Source organism: Phlebotomus argentipes, unplaced genomic scaffold (genome assembly GCF_947086385.1).
Source record: "Phlebotomus argentipes unplaced genomic scaffold, Phlebotomus argentipes genome assembly contig_15, whole genome shotgun sequence".
In the NCBI taxonomy this organism is placed as follows: domain Eukaryota; kingdom Metazoa; phylum Arthropoda; class Insecta; order Diptera; family Psychodidae; genus Phlebotomus; species Phlebotomus argentipes.
In genome coordinates, this window is record NW_026776181.1 from 10,330,517 (window position 1) to 10,353,418 (window position 22,902).

General features: G+C 43.0%; 7 protein-coding genes across 9 annotated transcripts; 1 reads left to right on the forward strand and 6 right to left on the reverse strand.

Moving 5' to 3' along the window:
- Positions 1-13: 13 nt before the first annotated feature.
- On the reverse strand, positions 14-1,652 carry LOC132262434 (zinc finger protein 836-like). The gene is made up of 3 exons (XM_059761705.1): positions 1,566-1,652; positions 112-1,079; positions 14-59 (listed from the first exon to the last, which is right to left on the reverse strand). The coding sequence occupies exons 1-3, from the start codon at positions 1,650-1,652 to the stop codon at positions 14-16; spliced, it is 1,101 nt and encodes a 366-aa protein (XP_059617688.1).
- Positions 1,232-3,716, reverse strand: LOC132263066 (zinc finger protein 239-like). Of its 2 annotated transcripts, none has more exons than XM_059762636.1 (5): positions 3,527-3,716; positions 3,089-3,277; positions 2,867-3,006; positions 1,566-2,802; positions 1,232-1,335 (listed from the first exon to the last, which is right to left on the reverse strand). In XM_059762636.1, the coding sequence occupies exons 2-4, from the start codon at positions 3,109-3,111 to the stop codon at positions 1,868-1,870; spliced, it is 1,098 nt and encodes a 365-aa protein (XP_059618619.1). In that variant the 5' UTR covers positions 3,112-3,277; positions 3,527-3,716; the 3' UTR covers positions 1,232-1,335; positions 1,566-1,867. The 2 variants fall into 2 exon arrangements, with proteins under 2 accessions (XP_059618619.1, XP_059618618.1); XM_059762635.1 differs by having other exon boundaries at positions 2,867-3,014.
- Positions 3,717-3,784: 68 nt separating this feature from the next.
- On the reverse strand, positions 3,785-12,372 carry LOC132263069 (uncharacterized). Of its 2 annotated transcripts, XM_059762640.1 has the most exons (6): positions 12,301-12,372; positions 7,885-7,918; positions 6,392-6,764; positions 4,520-5,043; positions 4,266-4,459; positions 3,785-4,201 (listed from the first exon to the last, which is right to left on the reverse strand). In XM_059762640.1, the coding sequence occupies exons 1-6, from the start codon at positions 12,322-12,324 to the stop codon at positions 4,103-4,105; spliced, it is 1,248 nt and encodes a 415-aa protein (XP_059618623.1). In that variant the 5' UTR covers positions 12,325-12,372; the 3' UTR covers positions 3,785-4,102. The 2 variants fall into 2 exon arrangements, with proteins under 2 accessions (XP_059618623.1, XP_059618622.1); XM_059762639.1 differs by having other exon boundaries at positions 4,266-5,043.
- An 860-nt stretch (positions 12,373-13,232) lies between these two features.
- LOC132263072 (transforming growth factor beta regulator 1) lies at positions 13,233-14,580 on the reverse strand. The gene is made up of 2 exons (XM_059762642.1): positions 14,387-14,580; positions 13,233-14,322 (listed from the first exon to the last, which is right to left on the reverse strand). Exons 1-2 carry the CDS (start codon positions 14,486-14,488, stop codon positions 13,441-13,443), a joined length of 984 nt encoding a protein of 327 aa, XP_059618625.1. The 5' UTR covers positions 14,489-14,580; the 3' UTR covers positions 13,233-13,440.
- Positions 14,581-14,739: 159 nt separating this feature from the next.
- Positions 14,740-16,338, forward strand: LOC132263071 (etoposide-induced protein 2.4). The gene is made up of 4 exons (XM_059762641.1): positions 14,740-14,891; positions 14,952-15,151; positions 15,209-15,880; positions 16,040-16,338. The coding sequence occupies exons 1-4, from the start codon at positions 14,877-14,879 to the stop codon at positions 16,179-16,181; spliced, it is 1,029 nt and encodes a 342-aa protein (XP_059618624.1). The 5' UTR covers positions 14,740-14,876; the 3' UTR covers positions 16,182-16,338.
- Positions 16,339-16,346: 8 nt separating this feature from the next.
- LOC132262435 (aspartate--tRNA ligase, mitochondrial) lies at positions 16,347-19,183 on the reverse strand. Its single transcript, XM_059761707.1, has 2 exons — positions 19,177-19,183; positions 16,347-19,110 (listed from the first exon to the last, which is right to left on the reverse strand). The coding sequence occupies exons 1-2, from the start codon at positions 19,181-19,183 to the stop codon at positions 16,352-16,354; spliced, it is 2,766 nt and encodes a 921-aa protein (XP_059617690.1). The 3' UTR covers positions 16,347-16,351.
- Positions 19,184-19,752: 569 nt separating this feature from the next.
- On the reverse strand, positions 19,753-22,682 carry LOC132263240 (diacylglycerol O-acyltransferase 1). Its single transcript, XM_059762907.1, has 4 exons — positions 22,117-22,682; positions 21,163-21,383; positions 20,789-21,103; positions 19,753-20,730 (listed from the first exon to the last, which is right to left on the reverse strand). Exons 1-4 carry the CDS (start codon positions 22,242-22,244, stop codon positions 19,898-19,900), a joined length of 1,497 nt encoding a protein of 498 aa, XP_059618890.1. The 5' UTR covers positions 22,245-22,682; the 3' UTR covers positions 19,753-19,897.
- Between the last annotated feature and the right edge of the window lie 220 nt (positions 22,683-22,902).

Here is a 22,902-nt window from a genome sequence, read left to right on the forward strand (position 1 = left end):
ATTCTATATTGGCTTATTTCAGACGTTCCGATGGCAGGATTTGAGACTGTCCAGCAATTCTGAAAAATATAAGATGAAAATATGTTGTTTGTAATAATTGATTTCACTCACTTTGGCTGTAAATGTTCGAGTTTTGGAAGCACAACGGAAGCTTTAGTTGCTGTTCCAGAAGCCTTAAAAGCCGCTAACTCGACTGGGTGAGAATTTTTCTTATGTTTCAAGCAATTGGACGCATTTGCAAAGGTCCTCTCGCAGAACTGGCACTCGTATGGTCGCAAGCCGGCGTGAATAATCAAGTGATCTTTCAAACTCTTGAGCCGCTTGAATTCTATACCGCAGTAGTTGCATTTATATTTTTTGAAGTCCGAATGGATGACCATATGCAGTTTTATGCTGGCTTTAGTGTTTCTCTTCACATCGCAATGCGGGCACTCGTAAACATTGTCTTTGTGTCTCTCCTCATGTCTGTTCAACTGCGGCTGGTTCTTGAATCTCTTCATGCAGACTGAACACTGAAAAGAACGCTCCTCACTGTGGCTGATCTTGTGTTCCTTAAGTGCACCTGCGGAGACGAAGGCTTTGCCGCATTCTTCGCAGATGAAGGGCTTTTCGCCACTGTGGATGTTTTTTAGATGAATGCGCAAACCATTTTGGCTGCTCAGTTTCTTATCACACTGCGGACATGGAATTATACATCTCTCAATTTTTGGAACATGAGTGATTTCATGAAATTTTAATCTGGTCTTGTTGACGAAGTGCTTTGGACACTTTGAACAAGCATACTTCTTCTCTTTCTCCTTCTCGGTACGAATGAGATGTTTCTTGCGAATGTGCACCTCCAGCCAGTGCTTAAAAACGTATCTTCTCGAACATATTGCACAGATGTTATCACTTCCCTTATCATCTGCGCCTCTATTCAGTCGTTCTTGTGTTTTAACCTTTCTTTTCTCAGTTGCGATACTTTCTTCTTCGTTCCATTCTTCTTTGAATATAGTGGTTATCCCTACTTCTGGCTCAAGAGGATCCGGGTCAGTAAGTACATTCTGAGTGTTGTCTCCAGATAAAAGATCGCTATATTTCTGTAGATCAGGAATATAATGAAAATATAGATCATATTAAGAAGGAATATGGTAAAGGGCTTACGATTTCTGCATTATCCACTCCATATTTTATACGAATTGACTGCAAATCAGAATTCGAGACGCTTTTTTGCATAAGTAATTCCGTAAACATGTGGTCAACATTTAAGCAAATATCCTTGAATTTTTCCAACTTCCTCAAGAATGCTGAGCAATCATTGCACACAGTTGAGAGATTATCTTCGAATGAAGAAAGCTGTAATAAAATGTATTTATACAGTGTAATAAAATACAATTGGACATTTGACAGGGTCAGAATGAAATGATTTATAAATCTCTAAAAATGCATTTTGTGTACAATCCCAAAGTGCATTAGATGAGTGAATAGTTTAAAAGGATAATGTATGACCTTTTTTCTTTGGGATAAATTAAAGTTTTAACACTCATGACGTGATTCACAAGCAGAGCCCTGAGAATATTGCTCACCGAAATCATAAAGTATTTGTTGATGATTTCCAGTTGATCTCTTGTAGATTCCATTTTATACGACACTTTTATGTCTGCTGTGGTCATTTTGGCACAAAACCGACACCAATTTTTCCAATTTTCCAGCATTTTCACGCTTTTACACAATGTCTGAAGGACGAACTCTTGGATGCACTGACGGCAGTCTTTTATACATTGAAATGCTTCAAGCAAAAGTCATTAATAGGCTTCAGGCCAAATTCTCTATATGAGTATATTTCCAACACTCATGCAGAAGATATTTTGAGTGTATGAATATCTCTTTATTCATTGTTATTTGATAAAACTAATCTGGATTGTAAGTGCTCAAGCCTGGGAAGAATAGCGGGCTTTGGCTCCTCTCCAGAAGCTTCAAGAGCAGCCAATTCCACTGGATGCGCTTTCTTCTTGTGCCCTCGACAATTAGCGCCACTTGCAAATGTTTTATCGCAGAAAGGACACTCATAAGGACGTTGACCGGTGTGCAGGAAAATATGCTCCTTGAGAGCCTTTGCTCGCTTGTACTCGTTACCGCAGTAATTACACTTGTACTTCTTCACGTCCGAATGCACCAACATGTGAAGTCTGAGATTTCTCTTGGTGTTCCTCTTTACGCCACAGTGAGGGCATTCGTACGTAGTGCTGTTATGGACATCCTCGTGGGCTTTCAAACGGGACTGATTCTTGTACTTCTTAGGACAGTGTGAACACTGGAAAGAGCGTTCTTCAGTGTGGCTGATTTGATGCTCCTTCAGAGCGCCTTTCGTTGAGAAGGATTTGCCGCATTCTTCGCAAATAAACGGCCGATCACCGATGTGAACAGAACGAATGTGACCCTGAGTTCCACCGGCTGTGCTGAATTTCTTATCACAGAACGGACAAGGATGAATTAGTCTCTTTTCATCAGGCAAGTGAGTCATCTCATGAATTTGCAGACGTTTTTCCGTAACAAATCGTTTGGGACATTTCGAGCACACAAAAGGCAATTCTTCGTCCGAATGTTTCTGTCGCATGTGCAAAGTCAGCAAATACTTGCGACTGTACTTCTTCTGACATATTTCGCAGTACTTTGGCTTCTCTCTTGAGCTCCTTGGACCTCTCCATCGCTCCGCTCGATCTCTCGTAATGCTCTCGTTCTTTGTCCTTCTTCTGGGTTTTCCTTTAACAGAATCAATGGCTTCATTTTTTGGTAATTCGAGTCTCTTACTTGTGAGACTTCCTAAACGGAAAATCACAGAAATTAGGAAGAAACATAGAGTGTAGTAAAATCTAATATTACATACGTGTTCTACGCTCAGGAACAACTTCTTCTGCAACTTCATCATCTTTCACAGCAATATCATCGAGAGGATCTGAACAGTGCTCAGAACTCTCTGAATCCCTCTTTGGTGCCTTTATGCTTAGATCTTCCGACAAAAGTTTCCTGTATTTCTAAAAATCTTCTCTTAATTTAATCAAGCTCAATTATTTCTTATAATTGAACTTTTTGTGTTCATCACACTTACGATCTCATCATTATCCACTCCATACTTTAAGCGAATTGATTCCAAATCTGATTTTGAGATGTTGTCATTATGCATCAATTCGCTAAACATTTGATTCACCTTCAAACAAGAATCACTGAAGTGCTCCAGCTGCACCAGAAAGTTGCTACAGTCTTCACAAATAGTCGTTTGATTATCCTCAGGAAGAAACTAGTTACGAAAAGATTAGTCAGCCGAGAAACGTTTTTTATTTCAACTTAATGCAATTGAAAGGTTTCCAACATGTAAATACCCTAATATGTAAACAATACTGTTTTACTTAGATTTTCTCAAGAATTTCCCAGTTTTCTAATGGAATTTTAGTGGGATTTCGTCCCGAATTAAATTTCTTTAGTATGATTAGGAAAATAAAGCGAGAAAATGGATTTTAGTGAGAAAATAGCGAAAACTTATACTCACGGATAGCATAAGGTATTTGCTGACGATTTTCAATTGATTTCTTGTAGATTCCATATTATTAACACTATCCAGACCTTTAGATACTATTTTTGCACACAGACGACACCAATTCCTCCAATTTACCAGCATATTTTCTCACTTTTCCACGTTTTGACGAGACCCAAACAAACAATGAAAAAGTCATTTGCAACACTGCTGATTGGATTCCTTCTTAGCCGAGACACAGACAAAAAGTTGCTCTTTTTCAAAAATCAGCTACTTTATTTGATGTTCTATGTGAACTTTTATTTTACTCATTCCTTACAAAAAATTCCCTATAACTACACTTCATTGGTCAAAAGAAATCGCGCGAGGCATTTTCTCACACTTATAATACTACAAATAAATAGATGTAAATATAAATTACTGTATCAAATGAATTATTTTCTATTCCAATAGGAATTTCTGATCGAACCCGGCAAGAGAAGTGGAAAAACGAGAGCCAAACTTCCTTGCAGTGTGCGAAATTTAAAGACTCATGATCAGAGATTCTTATTAGAAATTTACAGTCCCCAATATAGAAATCATCCTTAGAAACTATTGCACAATCGCTCGTCCGGCGTATCCTTTGTGACCCGTCATGTACTGCTCGATGTGTTTCCTGCCGTTTTGAAGCTTGAAAACTGCAACGCAGGTCTAGAATGAAAAGAAAATAATTAAATTAATGACTTGAACATGTACTGCGATTCGAGAAACTCACAATGACCGTTGAGAGCGCCAAAAGGAAGGATAAGAGCGCCGAAATGAACAGAAAACTCCTGCATTGATCGGATTGATTGGATTTCAGACTCTCATAATCTCCAGGCATGATCACTGTATACTCGATGTTCTCCTTAAACTTGGTGAACTCGGTGGCATTCTTGTCAGAGATCGCTCTCCTCTTCCTTCCATGGCCTGCAAACACAGAACATTCAGTCTCACAAAGATCTGGATTAGGAAAAGATTGTCCTTCACCTGATGGTTCAAAGAGATCAAGGCAGAAGTCTGGCTGACAATCGGCAGCCTCCATGCAAGCCTTGATTTGGGAATGGATCCAGAGAGTGCTTCTCTCCTTCATGGAGCTCAGAAGGAAGGCCTCAAAGTCCAGGAATACCTCATTCGAGCGTTCTCTGTAGCGAGCAGGTTGATGAGGGATGATCGAGGCAAAGTCTCTGTTGCGGCATCCTTCGCGCACAAGAGCCACGGATCCGATCGCATGAGGATCGTCCGGATCAGGCGAAACCGTCACTTCCATCAGCTTCACGTACTTCCACACACTCTGCGCGCTGATCCGTGCTCTGAGCTGTAGTTTTGTACCAATGGGCACCGCTTGATCCACGGGCACTTCGTTGTTGGTCACTGGATTGCCCAAGGAGGAGTTCTTCAGATGAGCAGCGCTGATCCTCGCCACGGGCGGAGCTTCCTTGTACAGCGCCACCTCATATTCCAGCCTCCCTGGAGTCTCTTCAACCACTCCAGACACTCTAGCTCCATGTGGACTGCGAAAGATCCATTAAAAAGGCATTGAAAAACTGTACATTTCATTCACAAAAACCTCTTTTCGTCTATCAACAGTACTTTTTTCTTGCCATTGAAAGGAAAAATGAGATCATTTTTCTCTCTCAAAATGAAATCAAGAAGATGCCATTACAATTGACTTTGAACGAAGCGATGATGCATTTACAGATGTTCCTCTGTAATTAGCCGACTCTCCGCGGTTCTCTCATGAGAATTTAATTGATTTCTAACAGGAAGGGAGTGATCGGTGCAAAAGAATTCTTACAAAAGGTAAATCGCAGACAAAAGGGCCGAAAAACTGTTGCTTCACTTCAAAGAAGTTGAAAGTAAATAACGTCTAAGGAAGTGTTCTTTTTATACAGCAAATATTCTTACAAGTTGAAAGATGTTAACACGTGTTGGTTAAACCACAAGATCAGTTTAGCATCGATTCTTAAGTGGATCATTTGTGTGTGAAATGAGATGTTAAATCATCTTTTGAGATTCCAAGCAAGAAAATCACATTGAAATGATTGGGTTTGCAGGGTAATATTGTTTGGTAGACAAGTGCAAATTATAATTGATTATTATGCAGTTATGGAAATCAATTCCAGAAGCAAATGTATGATTAGCTATAGTAGAGAATTTATGTATAAGTGATTCGCAACTAGGCAAGTTAAACTAATACTTCTGAAAATGGTATTTAGTATTTATTTATAATCTGCAGTGAAAATGCAAATCTTTATCCGATTGATCTTTATAGAAATGTCACAAGTCTTGTCAGTTTGTCAGAAGTGGAGAATGGCCCTTGATCTCAAGCTGCAATCATGAGATCCTATTAAACTCTGTCGATCGTTATGAGGATCAGGCGCGATCTTGAGCATGAAGTCAAGTAGAAGTTTTAGGGCGTGTTGAAGCGCACAAAATGGGAAGGAGAGATGAAAGATTTAATAGAGTTTCTGATTGACAGGACTCGGCAGTTAAGCAGAACAGATCACGATCTTCTTGGGCTAGTAATTGACAATTTTCGTCGGTTTTTGCGCATTTAATGATCGTCTGGTGAAGTTTTATAATTTTCTTGCGACTCGTGCAATTTTCTTCGACTTCCTGGGCTTTGAATTGATGTGGCAAAGATGTTTTGGGAGGAAATATCGCCATAGATTCATTGAACTCTGCGTGCTATTGTTGTTCCCCATTCATAGAGCCATGAGCGAAGTCAGAGAGAAAGAGCAACAAAAAGTGTGTAATTTAACGTTGAATTAACTTGTCCACCTCATTGGCAGGTGGCAATTATCTCAACTGTGAAGAAAAGATATTTTTGTGAGCAAGCATATAAAAATTATCACTTACAAACTCCCAGCGAAGCCGGCCGCCTTGTTCTGGATCACCGTTGGTTCTGGTGGTTTGCACATGATGATCAACTCTTGGTCCGATTGCATCACGACACCCGGGAACTGTGGGAACCATATCCGCACGTGGACGAAGCCGTTGCGCCTGAGAACGCCGCAGCGCGAGAAATCCAGGATCTTCAGCATGTAGCCAAGCTCGGACGCATCGTTGAGGTCTGGCTTGATAATGCAATTCACATCGTTCTCCGGGTTGATGCTGCGATCGTCAGCGAAAAGTGGTGTGCCTTTGAAGCCCATGGGCTTCTTCAGGTGAGCCGTGATCGTGTCGCCCACACTCGAGCCTTGCGACGCGAAGGAGCACTGAATGTCCGTCACTATGAATTGAGAGCACGTTTGGAATTCCACGAGGAAATTGAGATTGGCAAATGGGCAAAAACACCGGCGATTTGTGTTTGCTCTGCAGCAAGTGCCCGTGGATTGTGCAAGAAATGCAAGGTGGAAGCGATCATTGCTTTTTGTACCAACACTAGCAACTGTAGAATGTTTCTGCATAATCAATCAGGATGTGGTTTTGTAGATAAATATTACAAGAAGTGACTGACTCCCTTATTATATCAGCTATTTTTCTCGCCAAAAAAAACATTATAAAAACATATTTTGATTTTGGGTTTTTGTAATATTTCTTGCTGCTCCAGAAAATCTCAAAGTCAGTCTGCTGATCTTCATGCGCTAAATCGATTTAGTGTAATTTCGTATGAAATATTTATCTGAATCATGCCTCAAAGTAACATAACTGCTTAGACAAATTATGAATCGACCCAAATATTATGCAATAGAGCGACTGTAATAAATGAATTTGCATTTGATGAACAATGTCACGGCCAATGAGCGCAATCTGCTCCAAAACTAGCGGTCCTCCAGCATCTGTACACCGCTCACAGCAAATTGGCAAGCCTTGCGCGGCGGTCGCGAAAGGTCTCGCTGGCAATCTAATGGAGTGTCTTATCTGGTGCGCCGTTGTTTGGCTTGTTGCTAAACAAAACAGAGAGGAGGGCAATTGTGGTGTGGATGTGCAATCATCTCACATGATCTAATTCCATTTTGAAACATCTCCCGAGCGATGGATGGCGAAAAAATAGGCACGATCGCGAGTCCTATCATCACGTATACAATGGAAATGTAATTGGCGGGAAAAGGCGATGCACAGACCTGATGACCACACTCAATTTCTTGACGCTCGCTTGACGATATGATGATCTTTCTCTCTCACCTTTGGCGGGCGTTTTTTTCGACTAATCTCTTAATTGATCTGCTCGTCGCGATTGTATCTCAACTGTGATCTCGACGGATTTTTCTCGACTTGCGCTCGAGTTTGGCTCTTTCTCGGTACATTTGCATAAAAACCATCAAGCCGTTGGGTTATTGTGCATTTTGTTATTGCATAATCATAACTAAATGGAAGCAAAAAGCGCAGTAAAAATGCAAACAACTCACCGTCGTAGTCTTGAGCATAGATTAGCGGAAGTATCTGGAAGAGAGGGCAAGAAAGAGAGATTAAAGTGGAATGTATTTCATCAGTGGAATTATTGAAATGTTTCATGCTGCAGCACATTATCGTGATCATGCTTTTCATTAGTTCGCTGCGATGAAATTCACAAAGTCTAACACGATCAAAATTGCCTTGTCAGCTGCACAAGGAATTCCTTTATGTTGCCCAGGGCAAAAAATGGGATCACATCTCTATTGTTTGGTGAAAGTTCCTGGCACTCAATTGACCCTGGCCGTGTGTGCAGAAAATGCAGGTGGACATGAGCACGTGAAGTGGAATCAACTCGTGGGCACAGTAACGGAGCCCCCATCCATCGTACAGTTATCAGTTTGTCTCCTATGTGTTGGATGAGGAAAAGACGAGAGAACGAAACTGGTCACCTGATTTTTCTGCCCATATTCTTTCACCTTACTTTCCTATCACTGCATTCTCGAGCAAGATCACATAGTTGCACATCCAGAAGCCGCACTTACTAACGGACCATGGCGTGGACAAGACACCGACAGAACGACATGACTCTGACCCAGAGATTTGGCGTGCAAAATAATGGTAATTAAGACATTCAGGCAAAAAGTGAGAAGCTCTCTATCATCACACCCGTTAGTCGCGATTGTACAAATTGAGACATCTTCACTGGCCACAACTCAATATTCCGGCAGTAAACCCAGAAAAACACATGCGAAAATACAATTTCCAATGATCTTCTCAGACTCTGCGTGCCCTTATTGTCTCTGCAGCCTTTTTCCCACTGTCGCGGCCCATTTTTCCCGCGCGAGAAAAGGTCTCAATCCATCAACAATGGGGAACTCTCCCAATTCCCATCGCGCTTCAATGCCACAAACACTTCCTCAGATGCAGTTTAATGGGTTAACAAAATGCACGGCGTTGCATTCAATCTGTCAGCAATTTAGCTCCGCATTTAAAGCGGAGGAGGGCGAAAATCAGCTTATAAAAATAAAACAAGGTGTTTTTTCTTCTATAAAAACAAACACTTTTAGAAACGAATAACATGTTATCCTAGAAATTAGTGGGTCGATTTTGATTTCTACATATTGATAGCCTTCTTCGATCATCTTTACGACTAACATTTCTGTTATGATGAAAGAAAGATGCTATTTTATGACTTAACAATCAACATTCTTCCATTACTGATAAATTTTACAATACGTACAAATCACTTAAATTGAATTTTTCCGTCTCAGTGAGAGAGGAATGAAAGATTCGGTTCTGTATGTCACAGAATCGTCTAGAACTATTAGTCACATAGAGCATAGGATTCAAAACTCGTAATCTTTTTCAAGTAATAATTTCTGAAATATAATGATTGATATTTAATCAATTTTCAGAATTAAAAGAAAGTAATTTCCTTTAATCCTTTTCCTCTAATAGCTGTAACACTTCTCCAATTTACCAACGGTAATTACTAGGTATAACTACGAAGTCACAAGTGAATATTTATGCAAACTATATACCTAGAAATTGTACTTTGCATTTATGAATTGCTAATTATCCGACAAGCTTCATATCGCGAGCAGTTTGCATTTAAATTCTTTTTCTCCAAATTATAAGACTTTGCTTTGCCTCTTTAGACTTCACATTTGCGGAAAGAATCTCTCTCTTTTTCGTGTGACAGTACATGAGCATTTATGCAAATACACACGCTTCCGAATGGTTAAGTGTGTCACCAAGGCTCAACCGCCTGTGACAAGTTGCAGCCGAATGACGAATGCCGCACAGGGAGAATCAATCATTCCTCCACCATTATCACACACACGCAACATTGTTATTGCATGGCAATTGAGTTAGGGAAGAAGCAGCGAAAATGCCATTGCTCGGTTCCCCTCTGGAATGATGCGCGCAAATCTCATGCTGGAAGAATTTAACAAGAGCAGAGACTGCGAGATAGCGGGAGCAGCGATTCGATTCCTCAAGCACAGTAAGTATCGTCATTGAATACTTGTACATTTAATAAAGCATCGTGAGTCGCGAGATGCTGGCGAGAGAGAATCAATTTCATGTAAGGTTTCGTCACATGTTGAGTATTTGAGGTTGGAATAGCACCCAAATGTCCATGAACTTGAACCAATTAATGCCACGGCCACTCTTTGCCAAAAGAATTGATTGTGTATTCACCGAGATTTGGCGCCAGAATAACTGGAGCAGCATAAAATTACCGAATCTCGTTCTGTTTGAATTTATTACTTTGAGTGAATATTAATGGCTAAGACTGTTTGCCTTAGATGTACTGTGAAGGAATGAATTATCCAATTTTCGACCTATTTACGGGCTCTGTCATTGGCTAATTGTCGATTTAATAGAATGAAAAGTGTTGAAGACATTGATTTCACGAAACCCTTGCCACCTCTCCAGATGGACATGCGCGAAAATGCGCTAATTCTTAGATCACCAAGAAAATCACCCAGAGAACGTCTTTCACTGTTACCTGACTGCGGAGATCATGTGAGATGAGAGGCGCGATCTATTCAATATTCACACGTTTCTAATCAACAATTCCGTCACATGGGAATAAATGGGAATTTGTTAACGGATCGCCAGATCGTTCCTCTCGCTCGCCAAATGCGAGACTAACTTTATTATAAACAGACGAAAAATGCTGCTAAAACAATCAAAATGGTCAAAAGGTAAACAGCCAGCACATTTCTGGCTCAATGGAGTGGAGAAACTCGGCGGACAATCGCCCAACAAGTGAACCAATTGATCAATTCTTAACGGGAACCCCGCGGAAGATGTTTCTTCTACGGTCAGGACGTATTTGCTCTCACTCCAATTGATTTCTCAATTGTCTCACTGTTCCATTCAACTCTGCCGCAGTTGAATAAACCTTCCGCTCCTGCTAATCTCTGTGATCTGGGCAAACAACCGACCCTCGCATTACCATTTTATAGGGAGTGGATCTCATGAATCCTGAACGGGATAATTCGCTGATTACCGCCACTTGCGAAGGAGGCGAGAAGAGGCCGTGAATAAATTTCACGGTAATTATATCTGCTCAGCTTCCCGAATGAAAATGAAATCATAAATAATGCACAGCGTTTGCCGCCCGAGCGAAGTGCCCGCGCCCCAATATTGCATGGTGGTCGCCATTAGCATCCAAAGTGGTTGGCAATTGAGTAATCTTCGCGGAAATCCCAACATTCGTGGATGAGCAATGTGAGAACGGTCCCGAAAAACACCACATTTTCCGCATCATTTCCAGTATTCTGTCTACAGCCGACAAAAAGCCTTGCAACACACATATTTTTACAGTAATTCGCTAAGGTATAACACCTTGTAATAATTACCAACAGCAAGTGCTTCTTTATACATTAATTTTTGTGACGCTATACAATCTTGAATCACTGAAAGAAAATTACAAAAACACGTTGAAAACTTGCCTTAAATTCGATCATCTTCTTGTTCATGTTTCTTCACTAAGAGAAATGTAATCAAAAGAGGTAATAATTACTTTTGTAATATCACATTGTGAGTATTACTTACTACATCATTGATAGTCAAGATGATCAGATTAACATTCCAGTGATTCAAAATTTAGCGAAAATTACTTTTTTCATGAGATTACTACAATTATTATTAATATATAGTTAAAACACTCCTAAATTATGCAAATTATATTTTAGCTCAGTGCAGCTAAACGAAAGATTTCAACACACACAACCGGGAAACCCGGAGATTCCTTGCGAATTTCACCGGTATGAAATCTCTTGCATTAATTAAACCAGTTTAAACAGTGCTCAATATCCAAGGCAATTCATCTCTGAACAGGAATAGATGCAGTTAAGAAGATATTGTGGATAAATCTTTCGAGAAGAGGCGAAGTAGTGCAATCTGCAATGATCTCAATAGCTCAGGAGAATCATAAGTATTGAAGAGGTGAATTGGCTAAATTGCTGGTTAAGCGTGTTTTGAGAACATCATCGATGTTGCAAAAAATTGTGATTGAACAGGGCGATTTGCATAATTCCTAAATTACTTCTTGTTCCGTTTCTGGCCGGCACACGCCTGGAGATAATCTCAAAAAAGTGGGATTACAGAAGAATATGCGCCAGTGTGTCACTGTTTCAATAACTTAATGGTGGTTACAGTAGACATTCTTTTGAACACTCGATTGTGGCGGAAGATATTAATATTTTTCGCCCAATTTCCCCAAAATAAATTATTGATCATGATATTCAATGGCTTCACGCTCATTAATATCATATTCACACCACAAAACTCGTTAGCATAAGCCGAGATTGGACGGTTGACAATTAATTACAGAGACATAAACCAATTTTGCTCTACAAATCCCAATCTTTTCAGACTGAACAGGGAAGATTTACTGCACAAGTTGAGTAACTTACCGTTGACAAAAATATCAGCAGCATCAGTCCAGCATTCCTGCTCGCTGCAGAGCGCTTGACGGTGGCGATGGAGTGCCTGATAAATTGCTGACACATTTTCCCTGCGCTCTCGAAATCTCAATTCTGTGCACCGGAGCAATTGACAAAATCTTGCAGGTGAATTTCACTTTTTTACCTTCCAAAGAGTGCGTCGCTGCGTGGAAAATTGCGCTGGAAAAAGCCACCAACACTCAACAGTTCTTAACTGTTCTCTCTGCCACTTTTCTCGCGCGGAGCAGCCAATCTCGCTACCAGACCATCAGCTGGGCAATTAACGAAATTCCCATTCCACTATCGCGAAGCCCATCAGTCACAACACTTTTCCCTCGTCTTCGGTTAATTGGGCAAATCGTCTAATTGTCCTCAAATGTGGATCACGCGAGTGTATTCAAATATTCACTTCGTCGCGATCTTTGGCAGTGTCGAGCAGCACACGTCTGAATACTCCGAGAGCCACTAACTCAGTGAAGAGGCCTCCGTCACCGCGGTGAAGAAGTCGATAGCGTTTCGGCCGCGCACGCGAGCGTGGCGAGGAAGTGGTGGTTGCAGAATATATGAGTGTCTTCAATCAAAACAAATCCACAGAGGAAAATGCTACAGTCTCTTCAGGCAATCTCTCGGAAAAAAACCAATTGGGAGCGATAAGCTATTTGCAGACTGCTCGTATTGGACATTGCATGGTTCAAAGATCATTGATTAAGACACATTGTGAAGAAAATATCAGTCAAACTCAGTTATTGGCAAAGGAAATAAGAAAAAAAACATTTCCCTGAAGATATGTAGTGGAATTTGTTTCAAATCTAGTATTCGTTCTGACTTTACTACAAAAAAAATCTACCTGAATCACTGAATTCCTATACAAGACGCACAGGCAATTAAGACGAGCTATAAAATGCTTATTGATACGTTTATTCCGTGGCTCATTTCATCATAAAGTAAAGCGTGAGTCCAATGGTGCTGTTTTAACGGCATCCACTTGGCAAATGCTCGATTATCACCTAATTGTATTTCATGTGAGAACAATTTCGGCAATTTACCTTATGATCCACTTCCTAACGGGCCTCCCTTCGCCCAGTCACCAGTCATTTTTCACGCAGACGACTAGAACAGTTCGTCTGGTGGCTCCTCTTTGATCTCCGGCACCGTGTGGTAGGCCGAGATGGCGATGAACCGCTGCAGAGCCTCGAAGTTCAACGCTGGATCGTTGTCCTTGTCCAGGGCGTATGTCGCACCGCCCACCATTTCAAAGCCGCGGAAGCGGGAGCACTTCTTGGCGCTGGGAAAGTTCTGGATGAGTGTCATGATGGTGGGATGGGCGAGCCCGAAGAACCAGTCGCCTTGGGGACGCATTGCCATATTCCGGAGATCGTTAGTATTGCTCAGATACTGCAGGAGAATTGCGTGGCAGGCGTCTGGGGACGTGCTGGAAATCACAATGTCCGGGTCGGACTCTATGGTGATCTCGAAGAGCGGATTGGCGCCTCCATCTAGGATTTTGCAAGTGTAGACAGTCTTGCGGCGAGGATCTCTCACGCTTCCGTAGATTCTCAGCGCTGTGTAGCCCACAGGGTAAATCCACTGCTCACTGTGGAAGCCTGGGCGGTCGTAAACAATTTCACCCAAGGATGAGATGGTCAGATGTCCCACGCTGAAAGGATATTGTGTGGGGTGCCCATTGGCATCAATTGTTATCTCCACCATTTGGGGCTGCGTTGACGTCTTGACTTGCTGCTGCGCCAGCTGCTTGCTTTTCAGACTCGGCCTCCCTGGCTTCCCGGTGCCCTTTACCTTAGGAGCACTGCCCTCAAGATTCACCTTCTTCTTAGACTGCCTCTTTATATAGTCCTGACTCGAGTTCTTGAACATCTCCGGATCGGGAGGTTCAAATTCCATGAGTTTCTTCAGCAGAAAGCGTCGCTCCTCTTTCACCAGCACGATGTTATCCTGCAACTGAGCAACCTGGTCACAGAGAGCGGCATTCTCCTGAAAAATCCACAGAAATATTAATTAACAAGTCCAGACACAGGAAGCTTCCCAGAAAACTCACATAGACCATTTCCTTGATCTTTCTCTTGATTCCCTTCAATTTCCTTCGATACATCTCATTTTCCTCACTCTTCGGGTTGTACTCGATAAACTCATAAGCCATTTTTTCCCGATTTTCACAAGATTTTCCAAAATCAATTCCTTTGTTTACAAGCCGACGGATGCGGTTTGCAAATTTTGACAGTCAGCTGATTGACAGTCAAAAATCTAACCTCACTGTCTTATCAAAAGTGACCACGAAAAACAACAATATCATCGTAATTTTATACATTCTTGCGAAAGAAACAGTTTGCAGCACGCAATAGAGTTTATGGACACTTTTTAGTGAAATACTCAGTGTAATTGACGAAAACCCATTAGAATTGCGTATATGTGACATTTGACAGTTGTCGGTGAAAAAAACCTCCACGCGTGCTCTCATGAATTTTTTGTAGTTTTTAGCGTGATTTTGCAGAAATTCATGAATATTTTATAAGTAAAATCGTGAAGAAATGGACGATTTATATGTAAGTCATAAATTTTTGGCTCCAGCGTGTCTCTAAAGTCTAGTATTGTGTCTTTTACAGAGCATCTGCAATGCCACATTCAGGGGCTGCGTGGACAGCATCAAGGGAATCGCAGTGGTTTTCTACCTGGACAGGGAGATGAACAAGAAATCTCGATCTTCTCGGTCCAAATCTACATCGAATGAGCGACTGAACCTCACAGGAACACCCTCGACGGTGCGAAAGTCTGGGATCAGCAAGGAAGCAACGAAACGCGAAGAGTGAGTTTCTTTGTCTCTGAAACTGGCTTGAAATGACATCGGTTTTCCGGATTGCAGAGAATCGATGGTGTGGAAGCGTGTCCTGCAGTGCAGTGCCTTAAATGGGGGCGTCTTCTGGGCGAGTATCGCCATCTTCGAGTGCGTCATCCTGCCTGCACTCAAGGTTTTGCTGACGTTCATGCTGTCCAACGATGGATTCGGAATGAATGTGTGGAGCTGGATGCAGCCCTTCTTGTCGCTCATCTTCAGAATGATCTGGGTGCTGCCGCTGTTTGCCCTCAGCAAGATCGTCAATAGCCTGTGGTTCCAGGACATCGCCGACTCGGCGTTTAAATTTCGCAAAGGACGGCCTCAGTTGATACCCAGCATCAGCAAACTCATCGCCGACACACTGTTCAGTCTCATCGTTCAGGGCCTGTTCCTCGTGCAGAGCATGCTCGTGAGCCTCTTACCTGTGAGCTACGTCGGCACGCTGCTCTGCTTTGTGCACATGTGCTTGCTGTACTCGCTGTACTCCTTTGAGTACAAGTGGTTCAACATGGGCTGGGAGCTTCACAAGCGCCTCACGTACATCGAGTACAACTGGCCCTACTTCGTGGGCTTCGGAATGCCTCTGGCCATCGTCACGCAGCTGCCCAACTCCTACATCGTCAGCGGATGTGTCTTCTCCATCCTCTTTCCCTTGTTCATCCTCAGCGGCAACGAAGCCACACCACTGTCAACGACCAAGTAAGATTACAGCTCTAATTCTCAACTGAAAATCATTTCATGTTTCACGACACGTCTAGCGATTGAAGCTGATTCACGTGTCTTTATCGAGGATTTTAATCAAAATCAGTTGATCGCAGTGAATATGATAGAAAGTATGATTTATTCCTTATCTTTCAGACAATATCCTCTGAAACTCTTCTCGCCTGTTGTCGCCATCTCGAACACGCTCTTCAGTCGCACAATGCCCGTCCACCGGGCGGCCGGAGCAACGCCAACTCACCCAAACACCGCCCAGCCGTCGAAGATGAAGCTGAAGTAGGCAATTGTGTCTAGGAATCGCGATAAAGTCTGTGATTTTATCAGATGGAAGGCGCGCGCGCGACATGCTTAATGACATGACCAGAGAATTTAACTCTAAAAACCTACAGTGATACTGTTGGTTTCCGGGAGGGGAACTTAATAAAGGACTGACTGAAGATGTTGGTGTGATCAGTTCTCTGGTGCTTCCTGGTCAACTGAAATGTGATACAGCTTCAGATCGTCGGGAGTGAGTTCGATGGGTGCTTGAGACATGTGATCCTTGCCGTGAAGACCCTTGGGAAATGCTATAACGTCTCTTATGGTCTCAGTATTGCAAATGATTGCCATCAGCCTGTCAATGCCCAGAGCAATACCTCCGTGTGGTGGGCATCCAGACTCAAGAGCCATCAGAAGGTGCTGCAGATGCTCATGCTTAATACTGAGCACGTCCTCGAGGACAAACTTCTGCAGCGCTGCATCGTGAATCCGGATGGAGCCACCGCCAACTTCCTGACCGTTGATTACAAGGTCGTACGCTTGAGAACGGATGCTGTCAAGATTCTCTAGCTTTCGCAGTGCGTCCAGATCGTCAGGGTGTGGAGCAGTGAAGGGATGATGAGTGCTTACCAACTGATCGGAGTCATTTCTCGTGAACAGAGGAAAATCGACGATCCAGAGGAAGTGTTTTCCTCCGTTGCCCGTTTGACTGAGAAGTTTCCGACTTTGCAGGCTCTCAATGATCACACTTCGGATGCGTCCCATCAGCTCCTGAGTCTTAGTCTTCTGCCCAATGCCCAGGAAGATGAGATCCCCTTGTTCCAGCTTCAAGTTCTCCGCCAGAGCTTTTGTGACTTCTGTGGATAGGGCATTGGAAATGCCAGATTCCGTCCACGCTTCTATTGTGGGCTCTTTCAGCTTTGAGACAAAGAGTCGTGTGTTGGTCAGGTTTTTTATCATCGCCGCCACTGAGTCTTTTAGCAAAGTGGGAAAACCATTGTTGGGGGATTTGAGAACAATTACGTAGGAGGCAAAGTCACTGTAAACGCTGGTAAGAGTCTCGTTCAGCTTCAGCGTGTCTGTGACGTCCGTGAGTTGGAAGTTAAAGCGAAGATCAGGTTTATCACTGCCGTATTTGGCCATTGCATCCTCATAAGTCATCCTGCTGAATGGCGTTTGTATGCTTTCTGCGTTTTCCTGTGGCCAGGAGTACTTTATTACATTCTCTATCAACTCCATCACTTTCTCCTTGTCCGTGAAGGAGAGCTCGACGTCAAGCTGTGTAAATTCCGGCTGTCTATCACTCCTCGTCGATTCGTCCCTGTAACACCTGGCAATCTGGAAGTACCTGTCCACAGCTCCGGCCATCAGCAGTTGCTTGAACTGCTGCGGACTCTGCACCAGTGAGTAGAAGTGTCCACGCTTCCTGGACGGCACAACGAACTCTTGCGCTCCTCCAGGAGTTGCTCTGAAAAGCGTTGGTGTTTCCACCTCGACGAATCCACACTGATTGATCAGGTACTCTCGCATCTTCATTAATACGGCCGATCGCGTTCTCAGATTGCGTTGCATATCAACAAAGCGAAGATCAATGTAGCGATGCTCCAGCCGAAGAGTCTCTTTCGCCCTGTTGAAATCTCTCACATCCATTGGAAGCTGCTTCTTAGACGCATTCAGCAATTCGAAAGATTCAAGCATGACTTCAATTTCTCCTGTGGCCATTTGATGGTTCACCATGTGTGCAGGACGAGCTGTAACCACCCCTGAAACCTTCATAATGGACTCAAAAGCCAGTGAATCCAATGGCACATCGTCCACCTTCGGAAGAGGGATTAGAACTTGAGTCATGCCATAGCCATCACGCAGTGTGATGAACTTTTTCATGCGCTGGAAGCCCAGCCATCCGCAAATCACCACATTCTGACCAACGTGACTGGCATTCAACTCGCCACAGTTGTGAGTGCGATTTGTGAATAAACTAGTATTTGGAGATGAAGATTTCTCAATATCTGCCTTCTCAATTCCTAGTTTCTCAATTTCAGGCTTTTTCTCTGCATCCCCGTTTTGACTATCCATCAGCAACTCTGCGTCTTCCATCGTATCATCAGCAGATTCAAACGCTGGTGCAACATAGGGCTCTTCAGGATTCAGGAGTTTGTAATTGTCCACAATTACTTCAACATCTCCAGTCTCTGATTTGCTATTTCGACTATTGAACGGTCTGGCAGTCACTGTTCCTTCCACATAAATAATGTCCGACTCCTTCAGTTCTCCCAAAGCGTCTTGGATATTTGTCTTTCCCGTTTCCACAGTCACTTGACAGTATCCTGTCCCATCGCGCAGCCGGAAAAATCTGCCAAAACGCTGAGAATTGTCCAGCCAACCCACAAGTCTGATCTGCATACCCACATGATCCATCCTCAATTCTCCGCAGGTGTTTTTCCTCTTGTTGAAGTACTCTCTGATACTTCCCTTTGCCCTGGCCAGTTCCGGGGCTGTTATTCCCAAGCAAGAGCGACTCGTGGTGCTCATAGCTCGCTTCTGCCCAACATCCTTCATCGCTGGTGTTGAATATGGAGTCTTCACACTCAAAATCTCCTCCACGTGTACCTCTACGTCTCCCGTGGCAGTCGTGCGATTCCTAGACGACTCTGGACGTAGTCGACAACGACCCACAACTCGCAATTGACTATCCACAGGCATTTTCTGGAAGCGGATCGAGACATTTGTGTCTTCATTGTTGGCAATCAGCTGAGTCTGTCCTGTGCTGTCCCTCAGCACTAGAAACCTGCCGAGACTCTGCTTCACCACGCGACCGAACAACTCAACAAGGAGCCCGTGATGGTGTTCCCGGAGACCACCACAGGACACCTGCATCGGGCGCTCCACAGGCGGCAGTGGTACCTGCATCAGAGGCGGTGGATAATTTCCATAACTGTTGTACTGAGACCCTAGAAAGCACATCAATGATTATTAATTGCAGTAAAACTAGAAAAACGCTGCACTTTCGTACTCACGGAACATTTTTCTCGGTGGTTGATTCATTCCAGGGTTCATCCACATACTTCGTCGAGCCATTTTATGATTTTCCCCTACTAAAGCACACTGAAAATATCACAAACGCAAAGATAAGACTCAGGAAAGGTTAAATACTGTATACTAATCACTACTGAAGGCTGTTTTGTAGGGAAAATTTCTAAATACCGGTGAAGTAAACAACAAAAGTTCAGACGCTACGGAATTGTATCGTCTGGAGAACCGCCTTAGTTTAGGCAGGAGAAGTGACTTCAGCATTACACACTTTATCAAATGAGACACACAAAGGTGCAAAGAAAAGATAGGAAAATGTAGGATTTCCCTGTGAAATTAGATAAATATATTATGAAACTCGAGTTGTCTAACCTTACTTATTGGATGTTCAAGCACGCAGTTTCACCTGAGTGATTCGAGCGCCTCTGGTAGGAAAACATAGACAATAATGCAAACGCACAAGAAACATACACTAAAAAATCACTTTATGCTATTTCAAATAAAAGCATAATGGTTCTACCAAGAAAATGAAATAAATATAAACATAGGATGGAAAAAGAGGGTTAAAAATGTTCCAATGGCGAAATAATATTTTTTCACTGTAAATTTGTTTCAAGAAACTCATGTTTCTCTTTTTAAGCGGAGACACAAACGTGACTTTTCTACGTTTTCAGTTACAAACTTAACTCGATTTATTACAATTAATTATTAAGTTGACTCCACGAGCACATCGTTGTAGTGCGTGACTACGTAGTCATGGTAGTACATCATGATGGCTAGCGGCTGTCCTATGATGAGCGATGACCAGACGATGGTGTTGCCCCATCGCGGCCCGAATCGCTTCCTAGCGAAATTGGAAACCCATGAGAGCGGAATCTGGGCCATCATACCCATGAAGGCCCACACTTTGAACATCCTCAGTGGCACACTGACCAGGTACTCGTGGAAAAAGGCGCTGATGAAGAAGACCGTGATGGAGGCTGCCGTGCGCCCCAGGCCCAGGTCCACGACGGGGATGTAGAGGTGTCGCACGCACCAGCGATGGACGGGCATGTTCCATGTGCGCCAAAACGTGTCGATGCTGTTGGCGTTCCACCAGTCGCAGTAGAAATTGCGGTCTGCGAACTGCAGCAGCTCGCCGAGGAGGTTGAGGAAGGAGTGGAAGGTGAGGTAGAAGAAACATAGCCACACCAAATGATTGGGAATGGACAGCTTGAGGAGGCGAACGGTGGCGTGGATGAGATCCATGTTGGAGAAGGGCGTCAGAGAGTTGCGCACGGAAGGGATCATCCACTGTTGGAAGAGCGCCATCACCACATTCACTCCAATCAACACCTCCAGGATGCGCTTAAGAAGAAAGCGTTTTCTAATGCGTGACGTTCTGGGGAAGTTCAGCTCGTAGCAGAGCGTGGGAGCGAGGAGAAAGTACAGAAGGTCTGTGAGATGGAGATTTTGAGGATACTGTACGAGGACTTCAGGCTGATGAGTCTCCTTCTTGATCCCATCCACACTGTCGAGATCGTTCTTCTGATTGTTGTTCTCTGCAAAAACGAAGTTTGTAATGCCAATAATGAGGCTTGGTACCCTTTGGATGCTTACGAAGCTGAGCTATTGAGATGCTCTGAGTTCGCTTCCGCGTCTTTGTGGATTTGGGCGACACTGCGTCACGACGACACCACATGTTGACCTGAACGTAGCTCCAGAGCTTCATGAAGAGAATGGAGTAGACGAAGCACACAAAACTAGCACCAATGAGACTGAAAATGTGGCCTCGGATGTGAATGATAACCATTGGGATGAGCACTAGAACTACGATATTGACTACATGGATAAACATTCCGAAGCCTTCAGCCACAATTTCCACAGCCAGTCCCTTCTCCACAAGAAGGCAGATCAGGATCGGCACGAGAGTATCTGAAAGAACATCATTTGTAGTATCAAGAAGAAACAGAATGAGTGAATGGGAGCCTTACAGACTGTTAGGATGAACGATGGGAAGCCCTCGCCCTCGTTCTTCCCAGTCAGAACGATGTACCATTGCACCGGATCGATCCGGATGCCGTACTTGATGAAGTTCTCGAGTAGCAACCGAAAGCCGCCCATAGTGAGGAGAAGGAAGCCCCAATTCACGAGTCCTGTGAAATTGTTGAAGCCCGAACTCCATGTGAAAAGGGAGTCTTGTGGTCGATGGCATCTACAACGAGGAAATACGCTGTAATTAATACTTTCTTGATGCAATTTCACAGATTGAAATAAATAGGGTGTCATTAAAAAGAATTGTGTGACTTTTTTGTATTCAAATCTTAATCAATCGCATAAAGATTAAATGATCACAACAGTCTTTGAAAATCTTTACAGATGAATTCAGCATAACTTGAGTGAAAACACAAAGGAATATATCGTAATAGATGATTGATACTTTGGAAAACAGGAAAATGTGAGAGCGTAATAAAATCTTGTCTTCTTAAATAACAATTGTAGTATAATTATAAGAAAAATATTTTGTTTATCTTAAACCTTAAGTCAACTACCAAGCAATTCGCATTTTCCTTGAAAATTCATGACCTGAAGTCACAATCTTTGCGCCATCATTAAAATATCGATTTAAAAACCTCACTCGCCAATTTGGACTTTGGCTCGGTTGTCTCAATCTCACCACAGATTCAAGGTGTTTTCAACTCGGAAATGAGTAGTATGGCAAAAATGTGTAAAGCCGTCTGCATGAATAACACTTTTTTCATCCGCAACCCATCGATTTAAGTACACAAATCATTGAGTAATTTTGTGATGAAAGCCGCATGGCGGGCGAGAGAGAGAGTGAGCTGATAAAGTGTTATCAGCGGTTTAAGTATTAAAATGGAACTGTCCCGAGCGTGATAAGACACTCGCTGCCGCACAACTTTGAACGCTGAAATGTATGATCTTACGGCTTGTCTGGCTGTGATTTCCGCTGCTTTGACTCTTTCTGCATGATTTCCTCGGCCCGCGTGACACTCTTTGTTCGACGATATTTCACGCGATTCCCATCGAAGGCAGACCCATCGTGATCACCCATTTTCCCGCGCGAAATCACTCGATCAACTGCGATTAGCAAAAATTGATCTGCGCTGCAGTGTCGAAGGTGATGTTGATGGTCAGTGTCAGGCAATTATAAAGTTCCCACTGTAATTGGTGTTCTCACACTCCACAACACATGCTCAACGCTTTCCGTCTCAACTGTACCCTTTCGGAGTGTGGACAATCTTGAGCTGCGCGCGCGCGACTGACCAGCTCGAAATCTGACCGCTAACTGGCAGCCTCACATGGCAATGAAGCCTTATCTGTGAAAGCACTCGGAAAAATGACACAAAAACAGATACTAATTAATTCCTTTCTCCCTCCATCTCGGATTTATGCGATAAGACAAGCGGCAAGACTTGTCACTGCGGCAGTGAATCTCTCGGAACTATTTTCGCTGGCCACGAGAGAATCTCGTCTAGTCAACAGACGATTACACACTATTGTAAGCATTTTCATCAACTCTTTAATCTGTTTGTAAAAAGGCAAGGAAACACACACAGTGACACGTGGAGAGTCTAGACAAATCAATGTGTGGGTGAAAGAGTTGAGAATCTTGATTGTTTACTGGAATTGTTTACGTGAAATGTCAAGAAGATAAGCAATTCCTTCTGTAATGAATTAATTTGTTATGCATAATCTGTTTTTTTGGACTG

Bases quoted from the DNA above. Each gene is read 5' to 3' on its own strand.
- LOC132263066 (XM_059762635.1), bottom strand. From the start codon at position 3,655: ATGCTGGTAAATTGGAGGAATTGGTGTCGTCTGTGTGCAAAAATAGTA. The intron at 3,015-3,088 runs GTAAGTGTGATG...GAAGATTTTTAG, and splicing joins GAGTGGATAATGATGAGATC to AAATACAGGAAACTTTTGTC. The intron at 2,803-2,866 runs GTATGTAATATT...TTTTCCGTTTAG, and splicing joins TGTTCCTGAGCGTAGAACAC to GAAGTCTCACAAGTAAGAGA.
- LOC132263071 (XM_059762641.1), top strand. The intron at 15,152-15,208 runs GTGAGTTTCTTT...TCCGGATTGCAG, and splicing joins GAAGCAACGAAACGCGAAGA to AGAATCGATGGTGTGGAAGC. The intron at 15,881-16,039 runs GTAAGATTACAG...CTTATCTTTCAG, and splicing joins ACACCACTGTCAACGACCAA to ACAATATCCTCTGAAACTCT.
- LOC132263072 (XM_059762642.1), bottom strand. From the start codon at position 14,488: ATGGCTTATGAGTTTATCGAGTACAACCCGAAGAGTGAGGAAAATGAG. The intron at 14,323-14,386 runs GTGAGTTTTCTG...TGGATTTTTCAG, and splicing joins AGATCAAGGAAATGGTCTAT to GAGAATGCCGCTCTCTGTGA.
- LOC132263069 (XM_059762639.1), bottom strand. From the start codon at position 12,324: ATGCTGCTGATATTTTTGTCAACG. The intron at 7,919-12,300 runs GTAAGTTACTCA...CCTCTCTTCCAG, and splicing joins TGCTGATATTTTTGTCAACG to ATACTTCCGCTAATCTATGC. The intron at 4,202-4,265 runs GTGAGTTTCTCG...TTTTCATTCTAG, and splicing joins TGGCGCTCTCAACGGTCATT to ACCTGCGTTGCAGTTTTCAA.
- LOC132263240 (XM_059762907.1), bottom strand. From the start codon at position 22,244: ATGGGTGATCACGATGGGTCTGCCTTCGATGGGAATCGCGTGAAATAT. The intron at 21,384-22,116 runs GTAAGATCATAC...TCCTCGTTGTAG, and splicing joins AAATCACAGCCAGACAAGCC to ATGCCATCGACCACAAGACT. The intron at 20,731-20,788 runs GTAAGCATCCAA...TCGTTTTTGCAG, and splicing joins CATCTCAATAGCTCAGCTTC to AGAACAACAATCAGAAGAAC.
- LOC132262434 (XM_059761705.1), bottom strand. From the start codon at position 1,652: ATGACCACAGCAGACATAAAAGTGTCGTATAAAATGGAATCTACAAGA. The intron at 1,080-1,565 runs GTGAGCAATATT...CCTGATCTACAG, and splicing joins ACAAATACTTTATGATTTCG to AAATATAGCGATCTTTTATC. The intron at 60-111 runs GTGAGTGAAATC...TATATTTTTCAG, and splicing joins CTCGAACATTTACAGCCAAA to AATTGCTGGACAGTCTCAAA.